General features: G+C 45.1%; 1 protein-coding gene across 2 annotated transcripts in view; it reads left to right on the top strand.

Moving 5' to 3' along the window:
- The window catches only part of ankfn1 (ankyrin repeat and fibronectin type III domain containing 1), a 140,425-nt gene that overhangs the window by 110,224 nt on the left and 2,833 nt on the right, over window positions 1-27,368 (top strand). For both annotated transcript variants that reach the window (XM_038269697.1, XM_038269698.1), the window contains 9 exons: window positions 7,560-7,667; window positions 12,768-12,867; window positions 12,948-13,080; window positions 15,076-15,192; window positions 15,284-15,499; window positions 17,930-18,096; window positions 18,286-18,457; window positions 21,142-21,310; window positions 27,188-27,354. In XM_038269697.1, coding sequence (XP_038125625.1) covers window positions 7,560-7,667; window positions 12,768-12,867; window positions 12,948-13,080; window positions 15,076-15,192; window positions 15,284-15,499; window positions 17,930-18,096; window positions 18,286-18,457; window positions 21,142-21,310; window positions 27,188-27,354 — 1,349 coding nt within the window. The remainder of the gene's footprint in view (window positions 1-7,559; window positions 7,668-12,767; window positions 12,868-12,947; window positions 13,081-15,075; window positions 15,193-15,283; window positions 15,500-17,929; window positions 18,097-18,285; window positions 18,458-21,141; window positions 21,311-27,187; window positions 27,355-27,368) is intronic.

Here is a 27,368-nt window from a genome sequence, read left to right as displayed (position 1 = left end):
TTAATTTAGGAAATCTTCACTTATTCCTAGATTGTTTTTGCAGTGTATTCTGAGTACACTGCAAAAAATCTAAATCTAGTTAAGTCATTTTTTCTTAAAATAAGTGCATTTGTTCTTGGATTGAAGAGATAAAAGAGACATTTCGCCAATAGAACAAGACAATTTACACTTCAAATAAGAAAACACAATGCATTGTCTTATTTCAAGTGCATTTTATCTAATTATCTTATTTTAAGAGTAAAATACTAATTCCACTGGCAAACTATCTCATTTACCTACTTAAATTAACGGTGAATACACTTAATTTAAGACATTTTTACTTATTTCTAGATCGTTTTTGCAGTGTATTTCTGTGTTTAAGGTGGAAGCGGTGATTTTCCCACCTGAATGCAGAGCTGCATGTTCTGATCTCAGCTCCTCAGAGTTGGAACAGCAGCTCCTGCTCTCAATCACGATTTCTTTTCTTTGCAGAGCCTTGAGCTGCTGGAGTGTGTGTGTGCGTCTCTGCGCTGTGTGTGTGTTTTCTAACAGCGGCGCAGGGCAGAGAGTGTGTGGGCGGCTGTTTTTTTTTTTTTTTTTTTTTTTTTTTTTTTTTTTTTTTTTTTTTTTTTTTTTTTTTTTTTTTTTTTACAGTGTCCTGTCTGGCAAGGTGGCAATAAGAATAATTGTCTTGATGCCAAAAGGAGCCCAACAGATTTTACTTTCACAAGTGTAGCGGTATGGCAATTGCCATACCGCTCCACTTGTTTCATGTATATAAATTGCTTTATTATAATTATGCAGGGAGTTTTACAGTTCATATGGACACTGCAATGTAAGTAGAGCAGAAAAACAGAAGAAGAAGAAGGGAAAAGAAAAAGAAAAAAACAGGACAAAAGATGAAAGAAAGAGGAGATAGGAAGGAGACAATGACAAAACATTTTCAGTCTGCTTCAACACCTGTAATGAGATGGAAAAAAAAAAAAAAAAAAAAAAGAACAGCACAACCAAAAAACATGGTACGAGATATACAATAAAGCAAACACCTTGAAACTATCGCTAACGTAATATTATTAAGTCTGACATGTACTCTGTGTTACCTGAAGATATGAATGTGGGGTTTCTGTTTGGAAGTGAATCTCTAAGTACCTGAAGCCTAGCACCTGTAGTTGTTTGTGAGGGTGAACTTGTGCATGTAAAGTTTTAACCATAGAAAAAATGCTCAATAGTGGTTGTGGAGAGCCGGAGAGGCACACCCCCCAGAGCACTGAGTCCAGTGCCGGGAGACCCAAAGCCCCAGGCGCCCAAGGGGACCCCAGAAGCGAAGGCACCAAGGCGGGGCCAGCCCCGGAAACCAGACCCCACCAAGGCAGGAGGAGAGACAGCCACGAAGAAGCCCCCCAGCCACCGCCATGCCGGCGCCCCGGGGAGCCGCGGGGACGAGTCCGCGGGCCCCGCCGGCAGCCGGCCACCCCGAAGTAGGGCCGGGCACCGAACACCAGCCCCCCCACGGCGCCGACCGAAACGCCCCAGCCCCACAGAGCACCGAAACACGCCCCGCCCCCCAGCACCAAGCCCCGGCGACCGGCCGCAACACCCACCGCGACCGCACCACCCAGGAAAACACTCAGGCGGCCCCGCCCCCGGCCGGGGCCCATGCGCATCCGCCGCGAACCGGCCGCGAGCGCCGCGGGACCCCCCAAAAACGCCCCCCCGGCCAAAAGCGCAGCCCCACCCCACCAAGACCGATGCCAACAGCGCGCAACGAAACACACCGCGCACAGAATCAGCCCGAGAGCAGAAAAGCCGCCCGGCGCAAAACCGCAAGAAGAGCAGACCGCAGCCGGCGCAACCCCCCCCCCCAGCAGCCCGAGGGGCAGCACAAAGCCAGAGCGGAGCGACCCGCGCCGCCCCCCCCCCGGACGAAGCCAAAGCAGCCCAGCCACGTCCGCCCCCCCCCCCCACCGCCCGCACCAGGCCCTGACACGCGGCCAGAGCAGCTCCGCCGCCCCGGCCCCCCACCACGCGCCGGCCATAGCCACTCCAGGCCCCCACCCGCCCCGCAGCCCCACCCGCCGCGATCAGCGGGAACAGAGCAGCCCCACCATGTCTCCAGGAGGGAAAACCCACCCGAATACCCAGCCAGCGCAGCCAGCCCGCCCAGACCGGCCCCCCAACACAACCCCGGCCGGAGCCGCCCGGACCCCCACACACCAGCGGCGCGCCGCCAGCAGGACCCCCACCCAGCAGGCCCGCCCGCCCCCCGAGAAAACAGACATGCCAAACCCCCCAAAGGTAGAAGAAAAAAAAAAAAAAAAAAAAAAACAATGCCCCCACAATGCGACAGCGGACACCAGACACCGACCCGCCCGCAACCGCTCCCCCCCACCGAGGAAGAGAAAAAAAAACATAAATAAATAGGTAAATTAATTAATTAATTAATAATTACAATTTAAATAAATAGGCAAGAGGAGAAGTGCGAGCGGAAAAACCGGAGCCCAAAACAGGACCCAAGACCCGCACCCCACCATGCCGTGCAGCTCCCCCCCCCCCGAACCGGTACCACAGAACCGGCATAGGAAAGAAACACCGCCCAGGAACCGGCATCGTAGCGAAGGCACCGGCACCGACCCCGAAAATCCCCGAACAACACCCAGCCCCACCCCGAAGCGGATCCAGTCCCAGGCCCCAGGGATCCGAGGCCCCAAGGGCACCCGATCCCCAGACAGGAGCCCCAGCAAAGCCCCGGCCGGCCGGGGCCAGCGGAGAGGCCGCCAGGAATGAGCCCGCAGTCCCCCGGGCATCCACCCCCAGCTCCACCAGTGCACCGGTGAGCCCCGACGCCAGCCAGCGGAGGGAGAGCAGGACGGGGGGAATGGGCTCCGCACTTAGCGGAGACTTGAGATGTATTTGGGAGAGGGGGCAGTTGAGACCCCAACCTGGGAGAAAAAAAAAAAATTGAATAAAATTGAATAAAATAATAATAATAATAAATAAAGAAAATAACAACGCGGACACACGTTCACACATAACACTCACATCCAATAATACCAGGACCAAAAACCCGGTGACACCGGTGGTCGGTCCCGGGACTATCGGATGACCCCATAAGTGAACCTAAAATCCGGATGTGAGGGGAGGGGAGCGGCGACACCGCCACACCAACCCATCTCTTTCCTGCTTCAAGCCCGGCCCCCCACCCCGCACACGGACCGGACCACCCCCAGCAAGAGCCCCCCCCGGGACCGGGGCCCACCCATCCCGCGCCGGCCACCCAACCAGAACCGCCCCCCCCCCCCCCCGAACAGAAAGAAAAAAAAAAAAACCTTCAACCAGGCACTTCATGCCCCTCCATCCAACCTTCTTTGGGGAGAGCAGAGGTGACAGCCCCGCCACCAGCAGGCCACCTAGGCCCCGCAGCCAGCCCCAGCCAAAACCACGGACCAGGCGGCCCGCTCTTCCTCCAGGCCCCAGACTCCAGGCGGCAGCCGGAGAACAGGGGTGTGAGAAGAAGGGCGGCTGTTTTTAAATAAGCAGAGCCAAAGCATCACAGTCCTGAATCCATTAACAAGTTCTAACAGATTCCTCTGAAAGGCGGTTCTGCTCCAGGAGTCAGAGACGCCATCACAGCGTCATAGAGACACCAATGCGCTGATCCTGCTCCTCTCAGGACCAGAGAGCAGAGCTTCTCTGACAAAGAACTGAACCAAACTCTCTGGTAAACAGTCATATAAGAGAGCAGATTATTTTCTATTCCTAATGTGTTAGCAGTAGGGGTGAGTATTAGCACGGGTGTTGCAATAAATTATCCCTATATTGCAATATCACCACAAATTTAGATATTTTTTCCTGCTATCAAAATTAAATGTATAGATAAAAAAGCGACCTCTGCATATGTTCATCAGATGATGGTGATCGTTCAGTTATTTTGGTATCCATGTTGCTTGGGGTTTGAGTCGGTCCACGTCTTCCACTGTGAATGCCTTAACTAGGCAAGGCAAGGCAAGGCAAATTTATTTATATAGCACAATTCAGTACCAAGACAATGCAAAGTGCTTTACATGATTAAAATATAGGAAAATAGAAGAGAATCAAAGCAAGTAGGGGATACTTGCTTACTTACTTGGGAAAATAAAAAAGTTGAACTAATGATGTTTCAGTTGAACTCAAGGGCAATCCTAAACAAATGTGTTTTTAGTCTTGATTTAAAGGAACTCAGGCTTTCCGCACTTTTCCAGTTTTCTGGAAGTTTGTTCCAGATAAGTGGAGCATAGGAACTAAATGCTGCTTCTCCATGTTTAGTTCTGGTTCTAGGTCTGCAGAGCAGGCTGGAGCCAGAAGACCTGAGTGGTCTGGAGGGTTGATACACTGATAGCAAGTCTGTGATGTATTTAGGTGCTAAGCCATTCAGAGATTCAAAAGAGTCAAATTTTCCCAAAAACACCTTTTTCCACTTCAGTGAGTCATTAAACAATGTCGCCTCTCCTCCACCTTTCCTTTGCTGTCTGCTCTCGCAAAGAAAAAAAAACAGAACATGTGCTTCATTAAGTTCATGTAACCATGCTTCTGTTAAAAACATAAGATCAACATTATTGTCAATAATAAAGTCATTAATTAAAAGGGATTTTCCTGACAGAGATCTAATGTTTAATAAAGCCAGTTTATATGAATTAGTGGTTGATGTTGTCTCTGTAGCAGGCTGCAGTTTATGACTCTTAAGTGTCTGTTCCTGTTTCTTCCCATTTAGTTTTTCTTATTTCTGCCACATATCATCACAGATATTCCATAATCTCCGGTGGAAGGCCCCAGCTGATGCTGGAAACTGTCTGATAAGCTTGTTGCCATGGCGCACCAAGCTTATGTACAGATATGGCGCAGCGCTGCACAGGAAAAAGGCTCCACAGCGCCATCTACCAGAGTGGCAGCCCATTTTCCCTCAGTTTTACGGTTTTGAGAAACAGATCGATATTATTTCAGGCAGCTAAAAATCACAATATATTGCCGAAAGGATTTTTTTCGACACCCTTAGTTATGAGTGAGGACTGCAGGTCAGAGTCTGGTTGGTCGTCAGCCACCCTGGTTCCCCGCCTTCATTTCTGCACCATTCATCACAGCTCTGGTTGCTGTGAAACATCCTGAACACAAACAGCTACAGGAGGCGTTCGTAAAGTCAAACCAGGGCCGCTGGAAGTCATTTTGAACAGGGGGTGCTGTGAACATTTTATTTATTTTGGACGAAAGAACTATGAGACTTATTTAAATTACAATAAATAAATAAATAGATTGAGATTCAATACTTTATTGTCATATCTACTTCAGTTCAACCAGGGTCTGTAACACACAGACATCATCAGTTCTCAGGTGAATCTATGGATTATTAATTAAACTTCACAATAAAACTATAACGGCGTAGATTAGGTCACACGTGTGTTTATGTCACACGTCACTCTATTTGCTCCAAAATCATTTTAAACAAAAAACAAGGAAATAATTATAATATTATACTATTTAAACTTTATTGAACAGTTCTCCATTTCACAAAGAACAAAATAACTCTAAAATACTATGGTTGCGTTAAACTGCATGAATAGATATGAAAGTGCGCGGCGGCACCGTGCTTTGAGCTACAGGCAGGTTGCCATGGTTACACGCTAGGTTGGGATAGGGTGTGTGGCTGGGCCTGCTTATGCAACCGCCAGTCGGGCGGACAGTCTCCTCGGTCTCTCCGTTGTCGTGGTTACGGTACTAGTGTTCTTCTTCACTGGTGGTGGTTTTCCCAAAAAAGTCTGAAATACGTTTCTGCGCCATATTTCCTCCTCGTTTCTCTCATTAAACTATTTAAATTTATTACTCTGCTGCCGTGAGCAGGAAGCCGCTTTACTCTGCGTCCGCTTGACGTTGCCATGACGTAACTTCCATGAACTTGGTTAATTGGCTTCAAAATGATTAAATTAAAATCCAAATACAGGTAATAGTAAAAAAAGAAAGAAAGAAAGAAACCTAAATACTTTGAACAAATTAATACATTTTCAATAAATTTGTTTTTATTTCTCTCTCGTCACTAGGGGGTTCTGCAGCACCCCCACTTCCCACAGCCATGAGTGAAGCAGTGGAAAATTAGGAGCAATATTTATGTTTATTTAACATCTTTTAAGAGAAAAATATGGGGGTAAATTTTTCCAGGTAATTTTTCACTCTGTCATTCATTCATTTATAAAATTCAAAGCTCTAAACAAAATACTTAGTCAGTTAAAAATTATCATCAAGCTAAATATTTATTTTCCAAAATAAATATTTTGTAAAATACATAATTATATGAAAAACAAAATTTTTAATTTGGAGCTAAATATTAATTTAACAAGTATTTACTTTTGAAAATAAATATTTAGCTTCCTGACAAATTTAACTGACAATATAAGTATTTAGTTTGGAGCTTTGATTTTTAGAAATAAATGAATCAGAGTGAAATATTACCTGGAAAAATTTACCACCATATTTTTCTCCTAAAACACTCTAAATAACCAACTATTGCTCCTAATTTGTGACTGCTTCACTTTACAAATGGCTCCCATAGAAAAGGTGAATTTGCTCCAGGGGGGGATTTCCCACTAAACAATACCAGGCAGGTGCCTAGGGCCCCAGGTTCCTGGGGGCCCCAGAAAACTCTGTTTCCATGAATGGTTAATCCAACTATTCCTTATTTGTTCACATTAATTATGTTTTTAATAAAAATCCTTTGGCTAAAATGCCATCAGAACGCTGATAATATTCAGTGTGTCTCAGCCCCCCCCCTTCAGTGTCCTCCATATTGGATCAGTCCATTTGCTGCACATGTTCAGAAAGGTCCAAACAGACAGCAGCAAACCATTTGAAAACAAACCATGCAAAGAGCAGTGTTGCCAACTTAGCGCTTTAGTCGCTATATTTAGCCACTTTTCAGACCCCTCTAGCACTTTGATTTCTAAAAAGCTCCTAGCGCCAAATCTAGAGACTTTTTTCTGCTACTAGAGACTTTGGAGACAACATCTAAAAGCAGCGAACTCTGCTCTCCAGAGCGAGTAGATTGGTAACCCCGCCTCCTGCTCTCCTCTATCTTGTCTGCTGTCATGATTCATGCAGCTATTATTTCATCCAAATGAAAAATGGAGAACAGAGAAGCAGATCATGGCTTGTCTACAGTGAAAAGAAGGACTGGGTTATTTACTTTGGCCTTTTTGGAAACACAGGAAGGAGCAATCAGCTAAGTGAGCTTAGTGCTTGGAAAAAATCTTTCATTCCTTTAGAGACAGCATGAAAAGTCAGCTGAGTACAAAACATAGAGAGGAAAACAAGAAGAAAAGGGACAAGAAGAGAGGGACACAACCTAGAACAGATAATGGATGTCTATTCTATTAACATTTCTATATCTGGAGAATGGGGCTGTTTTATGTCTTCTCAGTTCAGAGGGGCCCCCTGCCTGTCTTTGCCTAGGGCCCCACATTTCCTAAATCCGCCCCTGATCTGCGCTGATATTCATCCCATCTGCAAAGCTGCTTTTCTGCAGCTGCCATCAGTTTCTCACCAAACCTCTTTGCTTTCAGACTGGAGGGAGAGCGACGGCCGTGAGCCCAGGAGGCGGGGCCACGTCGAGGCCATGGAGCGTCTGCTGCAGCAGGTCCGAGCGACGCACACACACTACTGCTGTGGAGGTGAGTGCGTCTGGAAACGGTGAAGCTTTGCAAAGCCCTATAGAGGCTGTAGAGGGTAGGCTTGTCCCGATCCGATCCACGTATCGGATCGGGACGCCGATATTGGCAAAAAAATGCGTATCGGCAAAGCATGTAAAATGCCGATCCAGACTGCCGATCCAGTTTTTAAAAAAAAATCCGGTCCGTATTTTCCAGTTTTGCCGATTGAAACGATCCATTCCACTATTTTGCGCCATAATATACCACCTTTAACTGTTTACGGTTTTACTGTTCACTGTGCAATTTCAGATTGCTATTCATAATTTTGTCCAGTTTGTGTTTATCTCTTAATAAACAGGTAAGTTTGTTGTTACCAAGCATTGTGTTTTATTCAATCTCACCTAATTTAGCTGGCTAGATGTTATCAAGAGCACTAAAACCCTTTTCAACATGAGTCTTACAACTAAGGCTAAATACTTTAACTTAAACTTAAATACATGCTCGGATAGGCTGGTATCGGCCAGTATCGGTATCGGATCGGAAGTCCAAAAACAATATCGGTATCGGATCGGAAGTGCAAAAACCTGCATCGGGACATCTCTAGTAGAGGGCGCTGTGGGGAGTCTGCTGCGATGTTCGGAGTGATTTTGTTCCACACGTCTTTATTCACAGTGCTGCAAACACAGCAAATAAAACAGACCATAAAACATGTTCATGAATTAAAAGCAAACAATAGAAGGAATCTACTAGAACAGCAGATAAAATAGAAACACTTTTAGATAAAGATGGTTTTAGAAAGTTTTTCTCCTCACAGACGGTGAAGTCTGTCTAGCATGAAGGCAGCTGGGTTTACGCTCTGGTTTCGGCTCTTTCAGGAGCTGCTTATGGCATCACATTTATTTCAAAACGCCTGCGATCAAATAAACCTACTCGCATGTACGTTCAACTACTTCTGCACGTTTTTAATCCACCACCGCACAACAAAATCACACATGCGCCAGAAACTGCCCCTCTGAAGGGATAAAATCGCTCTCTGCAGGCGGCAGCTCCTCCCACGCACACTCGGGATCTCACCGCGCGTCCACCAGCGGCCTCTTCTGCAAGCCTCCTCCTGATTGGGCCTTACAGACACGATCACACAGGAAGTAGTGTCAGGAAGCCTTTGACTGACGTTTCTTCATTTCTTATTCAGCCTCAGCAGATGGCCGCTCACACTGAGCCTGGTTCTGCTGGAGGTTTCTTCCTGTTCAAAGGGAGTTTTTCCTCTCCACTGTCGCTACAAGCATGCTTAGTGTGAGGGATTGCTGAAGAGTCAATGAGTCGATGCAATCAGCTGGTTTTCCTTAGATAGAAAACTTTGAATCAATCTGACTGGATGATCTGGTGAACTGGAAAGTGACCTGAGATGACATGATGTGAATTGGAGCTATAGAAATAAACTGACTAGAATTGAGCTTCTGCTCTTTAAATGGGAGCATCTTCAGCTCCACACCCAGACGCCTCTGTTAGAGCCTGAAGGTAGCAGCTCTGTGTAGAGCAGAGCATCTCTGGAAGAAGTAGAGCTGCTCCTGAAGGCAGGTGCCTTTAAGTTTGGATCAGACCTCCATGTTTGGAGGGGGGGGCAGGAAACTGGAACAACCTTCCAGTTGCATAAACATGTTATATGTTGATAGAGATCCTTTTAAATGTAAAAGCGATCATGTTTTTGCTGCAGAGCTCAGCTGTGTTGGCTGGGTCATTATTGCAGCTGTAACGTAAACCCGCTGCTCGTATGAGGGCTGCATATTTACACAGTTTACTCTCAGAGAGCCAAAAATAAAGGTGAGAAATGAATGAGCATCTGCACAAAGAGCTCCTTCAGCAGCAGGCCACGCTAATTTATGACGTGTTTCCATCATTTCGGAGGACGCCGCATTAATCTGCCCCAAACTCCAGCATCAGGGAGCCGATCGGACCTCTGCTGGTCGACGCTTTAACCCTTCAACTCCCAGGCAGAAAGCTAAAGAAAATGTCAGCCTGATGCTGAGAGAAGAAATGAAACGAGGGAACCAGCTGAGTGGTGGCTACCATTCTGACTGCGCCTCCGTTTGTCCTTCATCTCTCCGTCTGACCTCTGACCGAGAGGTCACGCTGTCGATGAGGCGTCGATCTGGGTCGGTTCGAAGCTTCGTTCATCAAACCAAAGGACCGTTTTAATGTTTAAGCGTTTCATTTCCCGCCTCCCTGGTTTTATGATCGCAGAGTTCTTAGTCATTTTACTGGAGCTGAATCATAAAAATTCCTATTTGTTCCTCCACTGATTAAACGCTGCAGGTATTCATGTCTGCCTGTTTACAATCAGTAGAAATTGGTCAGACTGAAAGGAAAAAAGGTCTCCTGATCAGCTCTAATCTGAGCTCCTTTCTTTGTTTATTAGGCGGCGTTGCACAGCAGGCCGAGGACTTATTGTCGGATAATTCTGCAGCGCTGCGGCAGCTAACACCAGCAGCGCACTTACAGCCGCTGCTTTTCAGGAAAACTTCAGAGTGAGAGCACACTCACTGGTTAAACTGGGATTGCATTAACCTGGGAGGTTTGAACGACTCAGTGAATCACTGATGCCTGCTGGTCTGGAACAGTGAAATCATCTCTAACTGTCACATCAGTCACGGTCACGTTTCCAACCATGCAATCAGAAAAATGACTCATTGGATTACCTCTATTTAATTGATGGCAGGTTTTTTCCATCCAATGCATTTTTTTTCTGGGTTTTTTATTATTGAGTCTGTTAAGCACCATCCATCCATTTTCCGTCACACTTTATCCCTGCTGGGGTGGCGAGGGCTGCTGGTGCCGATCTCCAACTGGAGACCTGCCCTTCCTGGATGGGTGACTCCATCGCAGGGCAGGAGACAAACAACCATTCACAGAGAAGCCGGTTAACCTAACTGTGTTTTTGGACTGTGGGAGGAAGCCGGAGTACCCGGAGAGAACCCACGCATGCACAAGGAGAACATGCTAACTCCATGCAGAAAGACCCCGGACTGGGAATCAAACCCAGAACCTTCTTGCTGCAGACAGCAGTTCTACTCACTGTTCCTCTTTGGCCAAATTGCTTCAACAATCAGTTCATGAGGCTTCATGTGAATATGTCACCACCTACTGGTGGAAAGCAGAACTACAGTTGGTTAATATAAGCTGATTTTTTTTCTTGTTTATTTCCCATTTAAGTTCCTTTGAAATTGTTAATGATTTAGTGTGTATAATGGTGTACAAAATGTCTTAGTAGAGAACAATCATTTCAGGTACACTGTTTGTGAAATAAGCTCAAGCAGTCAGTGAAAGAAAGGTGTTCGTCATTTTATTCAAAATTAATCGTTTTTCCACGGTTTTTGGTTTTAATTGGGTTAGAAGTTCTGTGTTCAACCAATCTTTTGGCTAAATCAGCCAATCTAATTTCGCAGCGTTTTTACCCAATCTATACTTTTACTAAACCAATACAAATTTGTCACATTAATCAAAATACTAAAGTATAATGAAACTTTTAAAAGTCTACAGCGGCTCCTGAACCATCGACCTCAGGAGTGAAAGTCAATGTCTTACAGCTGAGGCCACCAACATGCATAACTGTTGAACAGACACTAAAGTTAAAGCCGTATCCATCAACCTGCTCAGATTTCAATCATTACATTGTTTGATCTAACTCAGGCATTCCCAAACTCGGTCCTCAAGGCCCCCTGTCCTGCAGGTTTTAGAGGTTTCCTTGCTCCAGCACAGCTGATTTTAATTGAAAGCTGATTAACAGCTTCAATCATTATAACCAGCTGTGCTGAAGCAGAGAAACCTCTAAAACCTGCAGGACAGGGGGCCTTGAGGACCAAGTTTGGGAATGCCCGATCCAACTAAACTAGTTTTAACCAACTAGATTGGTTGTTTTTCCAACCAATCTATTCTTAGAATCTATCCAAACTATCCGACTGACAGCAGCTCTCCTCCATCTTGGCTGAACACTGAAGCTGTTTAGATTCCTGCTGAAGTTCTGGTGCTTTCTGAACCACTTCCTGAAGCGATCACATCGTATCACGGTATTGAAATTGGCGACGGCTTCGGACGTCACCAATTTTGGCCCCTCCCCAAAATAAATCCTGCCTCGACACGCACTTTGGGGAAACGCCCCCTCCATTAACCGACACACGCCTCGAAGCCTCGGCTCATCTCATGACATCACTACTTTAATTCATGAGTTTCCTTTATAGGAAGAGTTTATAGAAGGAGTGAAATAATTTTACCTTTCTAGAACAATGAAGACAAGATGTGGCCGACCAAAGGAGCCACGCCCCCAAAAAACCCCACTGCACCCAAAATAAACCAATTTAAAAAACTATATGCTGTGTTGAACTGTTATTTCAGCCAATATAAACGTAACAAAGGTTCCCTGTTACATTCCACTATACCTTTAAGGTACCAGTTATTTAATCTAACTTGCAGTGACTTTTATAAGTTCCTGTTTAGATTCATGTAACGTTTTAAGTCATCTTTAGGGAAATTAAGATGGAAATTATCCGTAGCTTCCAGTAGTTAAACCCAGTGGTTTCTGTTTTAGATGTTTTCCCTCTTTAAATGTTTAAATAAAGTAGAATTTTTGCATAGATGCTTCAATTATGTTTGTCTTTTGTCTCCTGATTTAAAGGACGAACGAACTCAGATACTTTTAGGTTCATTCGTTTGTTTTCTTTGCTCTTTCTGTGTTCATCTTCTTTAGGATGATTCTTCATAAAGGGAAATAAATCAACTTTTCCCTGATGTGAGTCATTTTAACATAAGTTATAGGAGAGCCGGTTGTCTGCAGCAGAACCGGCTCCTGACAAGCGGCACGGCTGCAGCCACTTCTGGATTGTTTACAGCTCGCCAATTTCATGGCGTGTAATTAGCCGGACTAAAAGGCCGCTACGGTCTGGAGATTGGCATCGCCCAGCAGCCGGGGACAGACGAGGGGGGGGCAGAGATAGGAGGAGGAATGGAGGAGATCATCTGAATGTGGGAGAGCGATCTGAACCTGCTGACCCTGAATCTGAATCCCTTCAGCAGCTGGTCTGGGCATCAGGGTCCGTTCTAACCTCCTTCTTGCTCTTTCCTCCATAGACTCATCGAAACTGCAGAACCCGAGCAGGAAGCAGTCAGTCTCTAGAAGCCTCAAACACCTCTTCAACTCCTCCAACAAGTTTGTAAAGACACTGAAAAGGTTTGCTTCACAGCCTGGTAGGTGTGAAACCTGCAGCTGTCAGCGGTGTGAGGCTGAACCCCCATCTGTGCTGTTTGCAGAGGGATCTACCTGGCTGCTGTCTTCTACCATAAGGACAGTTTACTGGTCACCGCCGAGGAGCAGATTCCCATCGTGGAGGTGGACGACTCCTACAGCAGCTCCCTCATGCAGGACTTCCTCTGGTTCACCAAGGTACAACCAGGCGCCTTCATCTGGCCGTCCAGGTGGAACCAGGGAGTCTGCATCTTCCATGATTCCAGACGAAGCCGTTAAATAGTCACTGAATAATTAAACACTGCAGATAAATACAAAAACACAGGAATCAATCTGCAAGGAGATGATTTATTGTCAGAGGACTGCAGATTATTTCATCAAATCTTGAATTTATTTGATCAATTATTCTATAAAAGAGTTCTTTATTTTATCACTTCATTAATCATTCCATCAACTCTTACTTTGCTGTGAGTTTTTGCACCAGTTCCCACTATTATATCCATTAGAGTGAAGCTTTGAAGCAGAAGCATCACCTCTATTTTATATTCATTCAACCAAAAGCTGCTGAAAGCTCCTGTTTTTTCAGTTTTTCTTCTTTGACATTGTTTCACCCTCGACCGAATGTCAAAGTTTCAAGCCTGACATGCAGTACGTCACCTCAGGCTACATTGTGTTTTAGTCTTTTCAGCATGGAAGCACTCAAGGGTACGCTGAACAATTAGTCTGTAGACTAACTGCTGCTGTAATGCTTGTGTTGAGTGGGAAAAAAAGCAACATTTACAGCTTTACAGCTCTGCGTCGGCGATGGAAAATTACCACTTTCTTTGAGCTCACAGAAAGCTGCAGAGCCGAGTCTGAATAGACTTCAGCTTACCGGGATTTAAAGGGTTGAAAGGGACAAAAAAGTGTCAATAAAGGAGAGAGTAGAGTTCCTTAAGCTTTCACTGGACTTCCTGCCTAAAGAGCTTCTTCAAATCTGAAGAACTGTTTTTATTCCATCCTAATATCAGAGTCAATGAAAGGACAAAAAATGCATGAAGGACGTCCATGAACCAAACAGGCAAAAGACAAATATGAGAGAAGGCAACGGCCGTCTGCCTCTTTGGCAACAAAAAAACGCTAAAGACAACCAAACTTAGACCAACTTTATCGTCAGTGCATCCAAAACGAAATTTCGATGCATGCAGCTTTTCAACAGTGAATGAGCGGCTTACCTATGGATCTAGATTCATCTCAATTTTCCCAAATAAACATGTGATCCACACATGCACATGCCACTAATTTATATGGCCTAACCGTGACCCTTGCCCTCCACCCTTATACTACACTTATAGCACATATCACCTTACCAGACCAATTAGTTACTGAACCTAATATTAGTGGAATCCATGCCTAAACCTAACACCTGACCCTTGCCTTACAATTACACTTAGCCGATCCCTAACCTTGACACTTGCCCTAAACCTAATTTTAGCCCTTACTATCAACTTACCGATCAATTGGCTACTGACCCTAATATTAGTGGAATCCCTGCCTAAACCTAACATTACTCTAAAAGCTAACCCTAGTTCTCCAAGTTCTACAAACTGGCTTGGCTATGGATCTGAGGGATACCAACGAACGTGCGTCGGCCAATGCATTGCCTTTGATCCCCTAACCAACTGCTCTAGTCGTCGGACTGGGTGGGGGGGGGTCATCGAGAGAGTGTCTAACGCCTAACCATTACCGACACATGCCTATCCCTAAACCTAACCTAAGCTCAATTCACACCTTAGTCCTAAACCTAACCCCCACCCCAAGAAGAGAAACTTTCCTTATGGGGACCAGTTGTTGGTCCCCACAAGTACCTATGAGTCCCCAAAATGTAGCATATTCCTAGGAAATTGTCCCCACCAGGTATTAAAGACATGGCCACACACACACACACACACACACACCAAAGTTCCAGTTTCCAAAGATGCAAAATAATCCCGGAGCATCACTTTTCCTGGATTTGCTCCAGATGTTTAGCTGATTTGATATGTAGGATATTTCTGTTTTCATGATAAAACGTTTCTTGCTTCGATCAGCAGCAATAGTTGCTCCTTTGCTGATGTCTTCACCCACCTGATGCTCAGGCTGACCCGTTATCTGATGCGTCTGATCAGCTGGTGGCTTTTATTAACCGCCTTTATCTACCTGCATGTTCTGTAGCTGTCCTGTATGTGGGAGGACGTCCGATGGCTGAGGCAGAGCATGTCCGTGTCCATGTCGTCTTCATCCACTCTGCAGGCCCGCCACAAGATGCTCACCGCCGCCGCCCAGCTACAGGTGAGGAGCTCAAAACCAGCATCATAGAACCCCTGCTGGGAACGAGGAACGGCTCCATCTGTAACCAGTCCTTACTGGTCTGTTCTGACAGAACCTCCTGGGGACCCACAACCTGGGCCGGGTCCACTACGAGCCCATCAAAGATCGCCATGGAAACGTGCTCCTGGTGACGATCCGCGACACCGAGAGCCAGCACTCGCTGTTCAGCGGGAGGTGGATGCAGGTGACCAAACTGCAGAGCCAGAGGAAGTCGCTGTCCACGCCGGAGGAGCCGTACGCGCTGGACATCCTTATCATCACCATGCAGGTGAGGAAGATGTGCTCAGACAGCAGAGCTGAGGTGGACCTCACTTTTTGTTTTTTTTTGTTTGAAACCACAGAAAAGAGACACAGTGAACATTTTTCATCACTGAGCTACTAGGATCTGAAAAAGCTGAGCTCCGTCTTCTGCTGGTGCAGAATCAACATGGCGGGTGATGCATCCGGTACCCATGCCTTCAGTGGGCACCCTTCAACCTGCTCTACTTCTTAACTCCTTGACATCCGAATTTATATATATATATATATATATATATATATATATATATATATATATATATATATATATATATATATATATATATATATATATATATATATATATATAAACATTCAGTATTAGGAACTGAGGGAATTGAAATGCTACCATGGTGACGCAGAAGAATTTGTTGCTAAAGCCCCATTTCCACTACCCTTCAGAAACCGTGCAGGGATCGGTCAGAGCGCGGTAACCCAGGTAACTGTTGAGTGTAAATGGAACGCACAACTGAACCGGACTGCGGCAGATATAACCGAACCGCGCTAACATGGTACTAGTTCATCAGTAGGGCTCGGCGCCGTTCAGTTCTGGCTCGGTTCTCAGATAACAAAGAGCGCATGAGCAGACCGCGTCACCTCCTTACAGTCAGCCTCTGTAATCATTCATTAAATCCTAGATTCCCTTAAGTGCCACATGGTTGCCAGTGATGATTCTGCTCAGCAGTCTGATGAACTTCAACGTCTGTCGGTGTTTCCTGCGTCTGGAAACCCTGATTAGGCTACCATTTCCCGTATCCACTTCCCAAAAGCCGACTCTGTCACGTAAATTCACCAAAGGTTGCCTTCTTCGCCTGACTCTCCACAAAACTTCCTGAATATTACGGGCGCCGCCATGTTGGTTTGTTTCCCTCTAGAGAGCAGTACTACTGTAGATCGCCACTAGGAGGCGAGGAACTAAACTGGCACTGTTCCTGCACCATCTTTGTTATTAGCCACAGCTGTCGGGTAGCAACAGCGGGCCACTGTGACAGCAAATCCCATAATGCTTTGCGAAGTGAGCTCTCCATGCAAAGCATTCTTGATATATCTGCCTCTTCTGAGGCCTTTCTTTTCTTCTCTTACGCTTCGTAGACACTTTTTCTCTTCCAACCCTCGGCCATTTTCAAAGAAGTGCGGTGAGAAAGGCGAGCTTCAATGACCGTCTGAAACCGCAGCTTACCACAGATATTCGCCTGAAAGTGAAGAAGCTAGCTAACGGGACGAGCGCGTAGGACGGCCTTAAAAATATCACCAGAATGATTGACAGTTAGGAGGACCACTAATTGAGATGATCCACCCGGAAATAAAAGACAATCCTCTATACCTTTAAGAGAACGGATTGTTTGTAATTAATTAAAAAAGTTGGAAAGAAGAGAACAGGAAGGAAAATATTTCAATATTGTTAATCTGTGATAAAACACTTATTTATATTTTCTTTTTTTTCTTTTATTGTGCACGCTCTAAATCCCACGTGTCAAACTCAAGGCCCGCGGGCCAGATGTGGCCCGCCACGTCATTTTATGTGGCCCGCTAGAACTCCCACAGCCGTCATTTTGATGGTTCTGAGATTTTAAAGGGAAAGAACTATATTTAATATTAAATTTATGTTGCTCATGTTAACTCAATTTTCCTGATTCTAAATTTCCTTCATTTTCACTTTTTTTTTTTTATACAATTAAAACGTAAAAAATAAATATGGTTAATTCTACCTCGATCCCCCACAACCGCCATTTTGACGGCTCTATTAGTTGCATTGTAAATTCTTCGCGCGGTTGATTGACGATTGGTACCGTTGCCTAGCAACCAACATTCTACCTAGAACTTTTTGGCTAATATGGAAAAAGTGGCGTTCAGAAGGAACCTAACAGTGAAACAGGTTTTAGAAATGCTTCAAAATATCGATGATAGTGATTCGGGCGGAGGGGGAGAGACCGATGAGGAGGACTAGGTAGGAAGCGGCTGTGTGACACGTGTGTGTTAGAGTAACAAGCAAGCATATGTTTTCTATGCAACTGTAATTGTCACTTGAATAAGTTATAATAAATAATGAGTTATTTAACATTAAGGAGTCGTTACATTTATTTTACATTACATTCAATTACATTTAGTTACATTTATAAGTTACATCTGGCCCTTTAAGGACAGCAATTACGCTGATGTGGCCCTCAGTGAAAATGAGTTTGACACCCCTGCTCTAAATGTTCTATAGATGATTATTTTTTGAGAAATTAAAGATAGAGAAGAAACTAAGAAGGTAGATAAAAGTACGTGTTTAGGATTGGTTTATCTCTGATTATTGAGGCTCTGATGATCTTTGTTCCTGATTTGGAAAATGATTTTATTGGAGTCGTCTGTCCGTCTCTCTGGAGCCGAAGCTGATTTTTTTCTGCTGTCCCTGCAGGACCTCCTGGCGTACCAGCGGCGCAGCACCCACCGCCTGGCCCCGGGCCTCTACCTGGGCTACCTAAAGCTCAGCAGCTCCGTGGACCAGATCAAAGTCCTGGTGTCCCAGCGGACCCCCAACATGCTGTGCCACAGCCGGATCCGGGACAACGCCAACGTGTCCAGGTTCCTCTCACACACACACACAGAATGAGCTGACCTGGTTACCATAGTAACACTGTATGATGTAGATGATGAAATTGTGAAGGTAAATAATTTTAAATAACAAAAAGTCGAGGCAGAGGCTCAGGGTAACATTTCCCACAATGCACCGGCAGCCAGAAAGCCTCCATAATCCGTCTCTCGCTCCATCAGGGAGGAGTGGGACTGGATCCAAACGCTGGCAGCTGCAGGAGAAAAAGGACGCAGCGAGGAGGAGAGCGAGGAGGCGGAGCCCCAGGCCGAAAGCCACGCCCCTCTACTCTACTACGAGCTGCAGACGGCGATAAAGGCACTGCTGAAGCACATCCACGTCCCTCTGCACAAGGTCAGAGCGCCCCCTGGGTGTGACATCTGTGCATTACACCCACAGAAACAGAAATAAAATTAAAGCCTGACTGAAGGATTATAAACATAAAATCCTTATGAAAAAGATTAACGGTTTAAAGCTACACATTATTTGACTTTTCTTTAAATGTTTATGCCAGAGACTCGCTCTGGCTGCTGGAAATGTTACAGCGTTGTTGTTTTTGCCCACTTTGTTAGTAAGTATGACCTTTGTGTTTATATTTCCAATAACTGCATCATGTGACCTGATTTCCATCACTGCCCATACATACAGTTAGTCAACAAGCTGGAATGTTACAACACGACAACGACTTATTTAGGGGTTTCTTCTTGTAGTTCAGTGGTTTTGCAGGTAGATGGCGCCACATCTGATTATTCGACTCGTGGCGCCCGGGGCTGAGGCTCTATTTAGGCTCAAAAAGGATAAAACATTACAGTATAGAGAAGGGGTAACCGATTAAAAATCATTGGGGTCCGAATAAAGAAAATCATCAACCAGTAAAGGTCCGGAGACATTTTTTATTATAATCCGTTACTTTAAACAGCATTTAACAATTTCCTGATTTTCTCAAACCCCTGAACTGTTAATTTTCTTTCTGTTTTCTGTCTTAATGTTGGCAGTGGGCTTTAGGCTGCCCTGCAAGGCTTTAAACCTGGGTTTAACCGGAGACTAAGCCATTCTCAAGCACATATCAAGGAGCTCATTTTGAGCCTGGATCCAGATTTATTGTTGATTCTGTTCATGGTGGAGAATCCTGCTTCACAGCAGCAGGTTGAGCCAAACATCCTCTAAATGTGCAGGGTCATCTTTGAGCACGCCATTTCACTTTTCTTTCACCAGTTCACCGCAGTTCTTCCAGCAGTCCACACTTTCTCTGCTCTCTTTTTCTCATGGTCTTCTCCTTCTTTCCCATCGCCCGGCTTGCCACAGGTTTGCCTGCTGTGTCTAAAAGTAGCAGCAGCAGCAACCCAGACTGACAGCTCATTGGCTCATTTGGATCACGTGCAGCCTGGAGCCGGACGCTCCCCAGGGCTTTACCGTATTAACAGGAGAAGAGGCGCAAGTGAAGTTAGACAGTGTTATCGGACAACATGCAGTAATTTATAAATGTTTTAAATCAGGTTGGGTCTGGATTAGCAAGCAGGTGGGTCCAGAAATCAGTGACTCCTGGTATATTGTCTTTTTCTGGGTGGATCATCTAAATCAGTGGTCCTCCTGACTGTCAATCATTCTGGTGATATGTTTAAATAAGGCTGTCCTTTGTGCTCGTCCCCATTTTAACTTATCGGTGGTCAGTAGGGGTGTAAATCACACCCATCATGGCGATTCGATTCAGTATCGATTTCCTGACCCAACGATTCGATTATTTTCGATACTCAAGAATACACCACGATTCGATTCGATTAATCGGTTACATATTTTTTAATTATTATTATTTCTTTTACACCTTACAGGCTAAACAAAGTTTCAAGTTTGAAATAAATCAATGAAAGCTGTAATATCGTTATGCATTTTTTTTAGAAACAACAGCAAATAACAGAAGTAGAAAAGTTGCATAAAAAAATCATAATCAGTGCAATGAGTGCAATGCAATACCTCGACTCCAGACGTCCCCCCCCTCCACAGACGCTCCACTGCTCCTCTCCCAAATTTTAGCTGACGGCAGACAGCGCCGCAGACAGGAGGCCGGCTTGTTTTGTTTTTATGACCGAAATTGCGGAAAACAACTCGTGAAGTTTGAGCCGCTAGAAGAGCGAGGTGCGCGAGAACGCTGGGACCCTTTTTCCACCTGGATCTCCGCTCTTTTTGGCCTCATGTCCCTCCGTCTTTGGACTAAACTCGCCCCCACTTCCTCGCTGCCTCGGCCGTATCTAGACCCACAGCGTGTAGCTCAGACCACGCTTCAATATTGAGCATAATTTAAAAATGTCTGCGTCAAGCTCACTGCAACACACTGCTATAAGAGTATAACCACGAAGCGAGGTAGGAGGGCAAAATAGGTTTAGCGCCACCGCAGCACGGGAGGAGAATTACGTCCAGGAGCAAATGGATAAAAATAGACTGGAGGAAAAAAAACATGAATCGATTCTCTTGCGGACGTATCGATGCATCGAAGCAAAACGATGATTATTATATACACCCCTAGTGGTCAGTCTGACATAGTGGAAAAATTACAAATCTTTTTTGAAGTAAGCTTGAATGAGTGATCGTGAGCGTGCACGAGGAGAAATGGACCCGAGCACGCTCTAATAGGCATTCCCTCTCGGTAGCGGGTACAGGGCCGTGCATGTGCATTTTCAAATGGAGAAGGCGGGCCTTTTCAAAAATTCACAAATATCCTCCATTATGCCCTAATTCATGACGATCAGCTGAATTCTGGTCTTATTTTATCGAGGAATATAACTTGACTTTATGCTTTTAATGTAATTAGTAAAGTTAACATTTTAAATATAGCTACAATAAAAAAAAATAAAACTTTTAGATGATTCAAAGAGAACAAATAAAACTCTCCTGCAGAAATATATCATGAAAACTTTCCAACATCTGTTTTTGTCCTGAGCTGGAAGTGACGGATGGATCTGCTCGTCCTCCGATGTTCCTTCAGGTTTTGACTTTCCTTCACATCCCGCTTTGACCGACCCTCCCTGTGTTTCCAACTGCAGGCCCGTCACTTCCGTCTCTACAGTCAGGAGGTGGTGGAGATCGGCCACGGCGTCTCCTTCCTGCTGCTGCTGCCCCAGGCTGATGATGTTTGCTCCGCCCCCGGACAGTCCAACCCCTACAGCCCGCTGTCAGGGTTCCTGCACCTCCCGCTGCAGATGTTTGAGCTGGGTAACTACACCTCCTCTGCTGCAGGTGGAGAAACTGCTGAGACCAGAGGCACCTGAACATGTTTGGAGGAAAGCTGCTCCAGGGGTCAAACAGACAGCAGACATGATGTAACCGTCCTCTGCTCCTCTGCCGCCCAGAAGACGTTCCAACAAAACTAAAACATCTACAGGAGAAAGATTCCTCCTTTTCCTTCAGCATTTACTTCAGACTGCAAACACTAAAATACTAAAAACACAATTTGCAAATGAAATAAGATGATTAACATTTGAGAATTGCTGCTGGAGAGGAGAGTCCGGCTGATTGTCGAACCTCGGCTGCAGGAGGAGCAGTGTGGTTTTCGTCCTGGCCGTGGAACGGTGGACACGCTCTACACCCTCTGTAGGGTGCTTGAGGGTTCATGGGAGTTTGCCCAACCAGTCCACATGTGTTTTGTGGACTTGGAGAAGGCATTCGACCGTGTCCCTCGTGCTGCCCTGTGGGGGGTGCTCCAGGAGTATGGAGTCGGGGGCCCTTTATTAGGGGCCATCCGTTCTCTGTACAAGCGGAGCAGGAGTCTGGTTCGCATTGCCGGCATTAAGTCGGACCTGTTCCCGGTGCATGTTGGACTCCGACAGGGCTGCCCTCTGTCACCGGTCCTGTTCATAACTTTTATGGACAGGATTTCTAGGTGCAGCCAAGGACCGGAGGGGGTCTGGTTTGGGGAACAGCGGATCTCGTCCCTGCTTTTTGCGGATGACGTAGTTCTGCTGGCTCCCTCCTGCCAAGACCTACAGCGTGTGCTGGGGCGGTTCGCAGCCGAGTGTGAAGCGGCCGGGATGAGAATCAGCTCCTCCAAATCCGAGGCCATGGTTCTCGACCGGAAAAAGGTGGCTTGTCCCCTTCAGGTTGGAGGAGAGTCCCTGCCTCAAGTGGAGGAGTTCAAGTATCTTGGAGTCCTGTTCACGAGTGAGGGAAGAATGGAGCGGGAGATCGATAGACGGATCGGTGCGGCTGCTGCAATAATGCGGACGCTGCACCGGTCTGTCGTGGTGAAGAGAGAGCTGAGCGAAAAGGCAAAGCTCTCAATTTACCATTCGGTCTACGTTCCTACCCTCACCTGTGGTCATGAAATCTGGATCATGACCGAAAGAACGAGATCCCGGATACAAGCGGCTGAAATGAGCTTCCTCCGCAGGGTGGCTGGGCTCTCCCTTAGAGATAGGGTGAGGAGCTCAGTCATTCGGGAGAGGCTCAGTGTAGAGCCGGTTCTCCTCCACATCGAGAGGAGTCAGTTGAGGTGGCTCGGACATCTTCTTCGGATGCCCCCTGGGAGGTGTTCCAGGCATGTCCCACCGGGAGGAGGCCCAGGGGACGACCCAGGACACGCTGGAGAGACTATGTCTCTCGGCTGGCCTGGGAGCGCCTAGGGCTTCCCCCAACAGAGCTGGAGGAGGTGTCTGCGGAGAGGGAAGTCTGGGAGTCTCTGCTTAGCCTGCTGCCCCCGCGACCCGGTTCCGGATAAAGCGGGAGACGACGAGTACGAGTACATTTGAGAATTATTCGTTAGTATCTGTCTAAGGTGGATTATTGCTCCATTGGCTGATCTTCTTCTCTACCTGCTCCAATCAAGGCCAAAGAGATCAGTGTCTGCAGACCATAATAGAAACATTTGCAGTATGGAGTTAGATTGGTCTTAATTTTCACAAATACACCAATTCAATTCTACTCAGTGTATTTCTATAGCTCCAATTCACATCATGTCATCTCAGGTCACTTTCCAGTTCACCAGATCATCCAGTCAGATTGATTCAAAGTTTTCTATCTAAGGAAAACCAGCTGATTGCATCGACTCATTGACTCTTCAGCAATCCCTCACACTAAGCATGCTTGTAGCGACAGTGGAGAGGAAAAACTCCCTTTGAACAGGAAGAAACCTCCAGCAGAACCAGGCTCAGTGTGAGCGGCCATCTGCTGAGGCCCACTGGGGTTCAAGGAGACAGAAGCAGACATAGAAAAAGAAGCATAGATACAAAAGGCAACTGTCAACCAGCTCCACAGGCGGCCCCGTCCAGGAAACACACAGCCAGGCAGACGAGCTCCGAGCCAGCTCCCATGTCCACAGGCGTTCATCCTGCTCTTTCTCTAGGAATGAGACTCAGGTTCAGGAAATCTCCCACTCACTGTTTGTTAATCTTCCTCTACAATCTGGATTGAAAAGCTACATTAGGGTTTATCAGCGTCTGAAGAGGCTTTAAGCTGGAAGAAATCGACGCCATTTTGTCTTGTTTTCCTTTGATTTCAGTGGGTCTCCAGATCTTAACTCCCTCCATGACCTCAGCAAATTATACATTAATTTACAAAGTACCAGAAGTCTTTAAACTTTACATCATTTGTGTGGATTTTTGAGATTCCCCTGACGTGCCTCGATACACGAATGCATCTTTTTAAACAGGGGAGGGTTTGCAGCCAATCACAAAGCTCAAAGTGTGATTTAATCAGAAGAAAGTACTCCAGTTGGGATATGGGATGCTCAGTCAGGCTCTGTTTGCCCAAAGTTCAGGAATATTGGATGATAAATAGGATCAATCAGAAGCTTTAAGGCTGATCTTCAACAAAATCAAAATACATTGGAAAAAATAAGTAATTTCTCATGAACTAAACAGGTAGAGCTGCTAAAGCACAGATGGATGAAGTTAGAGGCTGAGGCGGTCTGTGTGCGTCTGCAGCTCTGCGTACAGAGGGAGCTCACTGTGCAGCGCGTGGGCTGTTATTACCATCTTCATGCGTCTGTAGAGGCCGTCCTGCTGGAGCCTGCAGGCTGATTTAATGCGCCTCCTGTTGCAAACACAGCTCTGTCTGTCCTTGACCCGTGGAGCGGATCCAGCAGCGCAGAGAGCTGCGTCCTCGCTGAAGGACGGAGCTGTCTGCAGGATGGGCTCCGGCTGCGTCTCGGACCTCCATCCTGCACAGAACAGATCTAACTGACAGGAGAATCGGTTCACGCTGAGGGTCAGCGGTGCCGTTTGAAAAGCTGCAGCTAACCCACCCATCAGAATTTCTGCCTTTATTGCTCCTAGAAATCAGTTTACAAATTACAGTTCATTGATATACTGTAGCTCAGGATAACCTGAGCCGCTCTAACTAGAAGCTTTATCAAGAGGGAAAGTTTTAAGCCTAGCCTTAAAAGTAGACAGGGTGTCTGCCTCACGGACTAAAACTGGTAGTTGGTTCCACAGGAGAGGAGCCTGAGAACTAAAAGATCTGCGTCCCATTCTACTTTTAGAAATTCTAGGAACCACTAGTAAACCTGCAGATTGAGAGCGAAGTGCTCTGTTAGGAACATAAGGAACAATCAGATCTCTGATATCAGATGGAGCTTGACCATTTAAGGCTTTATATGTGAGAAGGAGGATTTTAAATTCTATTCTTGATTTAACAGGAAGCCAATGAAGAGAAGCCAGGATAGGCGAGATATGATCTCTCTTTTTCATTTTCATCAGAACTCCGGCTGCAGCATTTTGGATCAGCTGAAGGCTTTTAACTACAGTTTGTGGACTTCCTGATAGTAAAGAATTACAATAGTCCAGCCTTGAAGTAACAAATGCATGGACTAGTTTCTCAGCATCACCCCTGGACAGGATATTTCTAATTTTTGTAATGTTCCTCAGATGAAAGAAGGAAATTCTAGAAACCTCTTTGATCTGGGATTTAAATGACAGATCCTGATCAAAAATAACACCAAGATTTTTTACTTTATTATCTGAAATCAGTTTAATCCCATCCAAATGAAGTGACTGACTAATCAGCTTCTTTTTCAGAGACTCTGGTCCAAAGACTATAACTTCTGTTTTATCTGCATTCAGGAGCAGAAAGTTAAGAGTCATCCAGGTTTTTATGTCTTCAGACATGCCTGTAATCTATGTAATGGGCAGAGCTGGAAAAAGTACTAGAATATCATACTGAAGTAAAAGTACCAATACTTGGATGAAATATTATTCAAGTACAAGTAAAATTACACATGAGAAAAAATACTCAAGTAAAAGTAATTAGTAGCTAATTTAAAATGTATTTTAGGTAAAAGTTACTTAGTGACATAAAAGCACTATCTTGCAGCCAAGATAGTGCTGCAGGAAACACTGACTTAAATGAAATACTTAGTTTTCTTTTTAGCAATTTATTTTCCCCAGATGAAAGAGCCGCATGCGGCTCCGGAGCCGCGGGTTGCCGACCCCTGTGCGAGACAAAATCAGCAATGCCACGAAACAGGTTGTTTTGCTAATTGGCTATTAGTCATGAAAACTTTGTTTGAAGTACCGATGCACTAAATACTTACCAAAACATGCTTCCGCAGATTAGATGTGGAGTTATTGAATCACCTTTGCAGACGAATCTGGCATTGCCTGATGATACTGTCGGCTCTCTTGAATTTAAATGAAAAGCAGTCTTTCAAATGTGGCCGAGGATTTTCGACGTTTTTGCGCAGCAGAATTGGATGTTTCAGCTAGCATTTCTAGTGAAACGTTCTCTGAACCGTCGTCGCTCTCCTGATCCACCTCCATCTCGTTCCCAATCTCCTACAGAAAGACTTGGCGCCTGGTAGCCTCGATCTACATGCTGATCACGTCACTCGCTGCAGTGCTTCCGGGCCCCATTTTTTGTCTTCCTTTCGGTTTTCCAAAGTTTTTTTTTTACTCAGTAACGGATTTGTAATGTAACGAAATACAAAACGTAATCAAGTAAAATTTAAATTACCGATTTTAAAAACTACTTGAAAAATACAAAATACACAAAAAACCTAATCAATACAGTAACTTGAGTAAATGTATTTCGTTACTTTCCACCTCTGGTAATGGGTTAGCTTCATCTGGATTATAGACAGATATAGCTGGGTATCATCAGCGTAACAGTGGAAATTAATCCCATGCTGTCTAATAACTCTACCAATTGGGAGCATGTATAAAGTAAAGAGAATTGGTCCTAGCACTGATCCCTGTGGTACTCCACAGGTAACCTTTGAGCGTGTTGAAGATCTATCATTAACATGAACAAACTGAATTCGATCAGATAGATAAGATTTAAACCAGTCTAGTGCTGTTCCTTTAATTCCAACAAAATATTCAAGTCTTTCTAAAAGAATATTATGGTCAACTGTATCAAATGCAGCACTGAGATCCAACAGGACGAGCACAGATACAAGTCCATTATCTGAGGCCATGAGAATATCATTAGTGACTTTCACCAGAGCTGTTTCAGTGCTATGATGAGCTCTAAAGCCAGACTGAAACTCTTCAAAAAGTTCATTATGGTGGAAGTGATCGCAAACTTGTTTGGCAACTACTTTCTCAAGAATTTTGGATAAGAAAGGAAGATTGGATATAGGTCTATAATTGACCAAGTCATCTGGGTCAAGAGATAGATTGTAGACTGTAACAGAGATAGATTAATCACATCTAAAATGGAGGAGGAGATCAAAGGGAATACCTCCTTAAATAGCCTGGTTGGAACTGGACCTAACATACAAGTTGATCCATCATTAGTGAATTTCAACAAAATCTTTCAAACGTTTCAAAAATGTTTCCTAACCTTTCATAAATATGATTAATCTATTTAAACTTCAACTAATGATTAATCTGCAGATAATTTACTCCAGTTGAAGTTTTATTCTTGTGAATAGTTTCAGCATTTAGTTCCAGATTAAAGAGTCTCCATGAGCAGCTGCTTCTCCAGCTCAGATCTTCATATTTAAGGTCTAGGACTGGAGGACTCCATCAAATCACCTTATTCTGCTGATTTCATGTCTAAAACCAGACTGATGTTTATATCTTCTGTAAATTTACTTTTAAATAACAGAAATGGTTTGAAAAATGTCCATATTAAACTTGTTTGTTCTTCTTTCAGTTCATTTCTGCACCTACAAGGAGAAGTTCATCAGTCTCTACTGCCGTCTGTCCTCTGTCCTGGACCTGGATGCCCTCATTACCCAGCAGGCACTGCGGGAGGCCATCACGGACGGCGAGGTGACAACCGCCAGATCTCGACACCAACTCATCCTGGACTACATCCAGGTGAGGAAACCGAC

This window comes from Cyprinodon tularosa, unplaced genomic scaffold (assembly GCF_016077235.1).
Source record: "Cyprinodon tularosa strain WSP-4 unplaced genomic scaffold, ASM1607723v1 ctg736, whole genome shotgun sequence".
NCBI lineage: Eukaryota > Metazoa > Chordata > Actinopteri > Cyprinodontiformes > Cyprinodontidae > Cyprinodon > Cyprinodon tularosa.
Note: the sequence above shows the minus strand (reverse complement) of the source record. Positions and strands in the feature narration are given on the sequence as shown.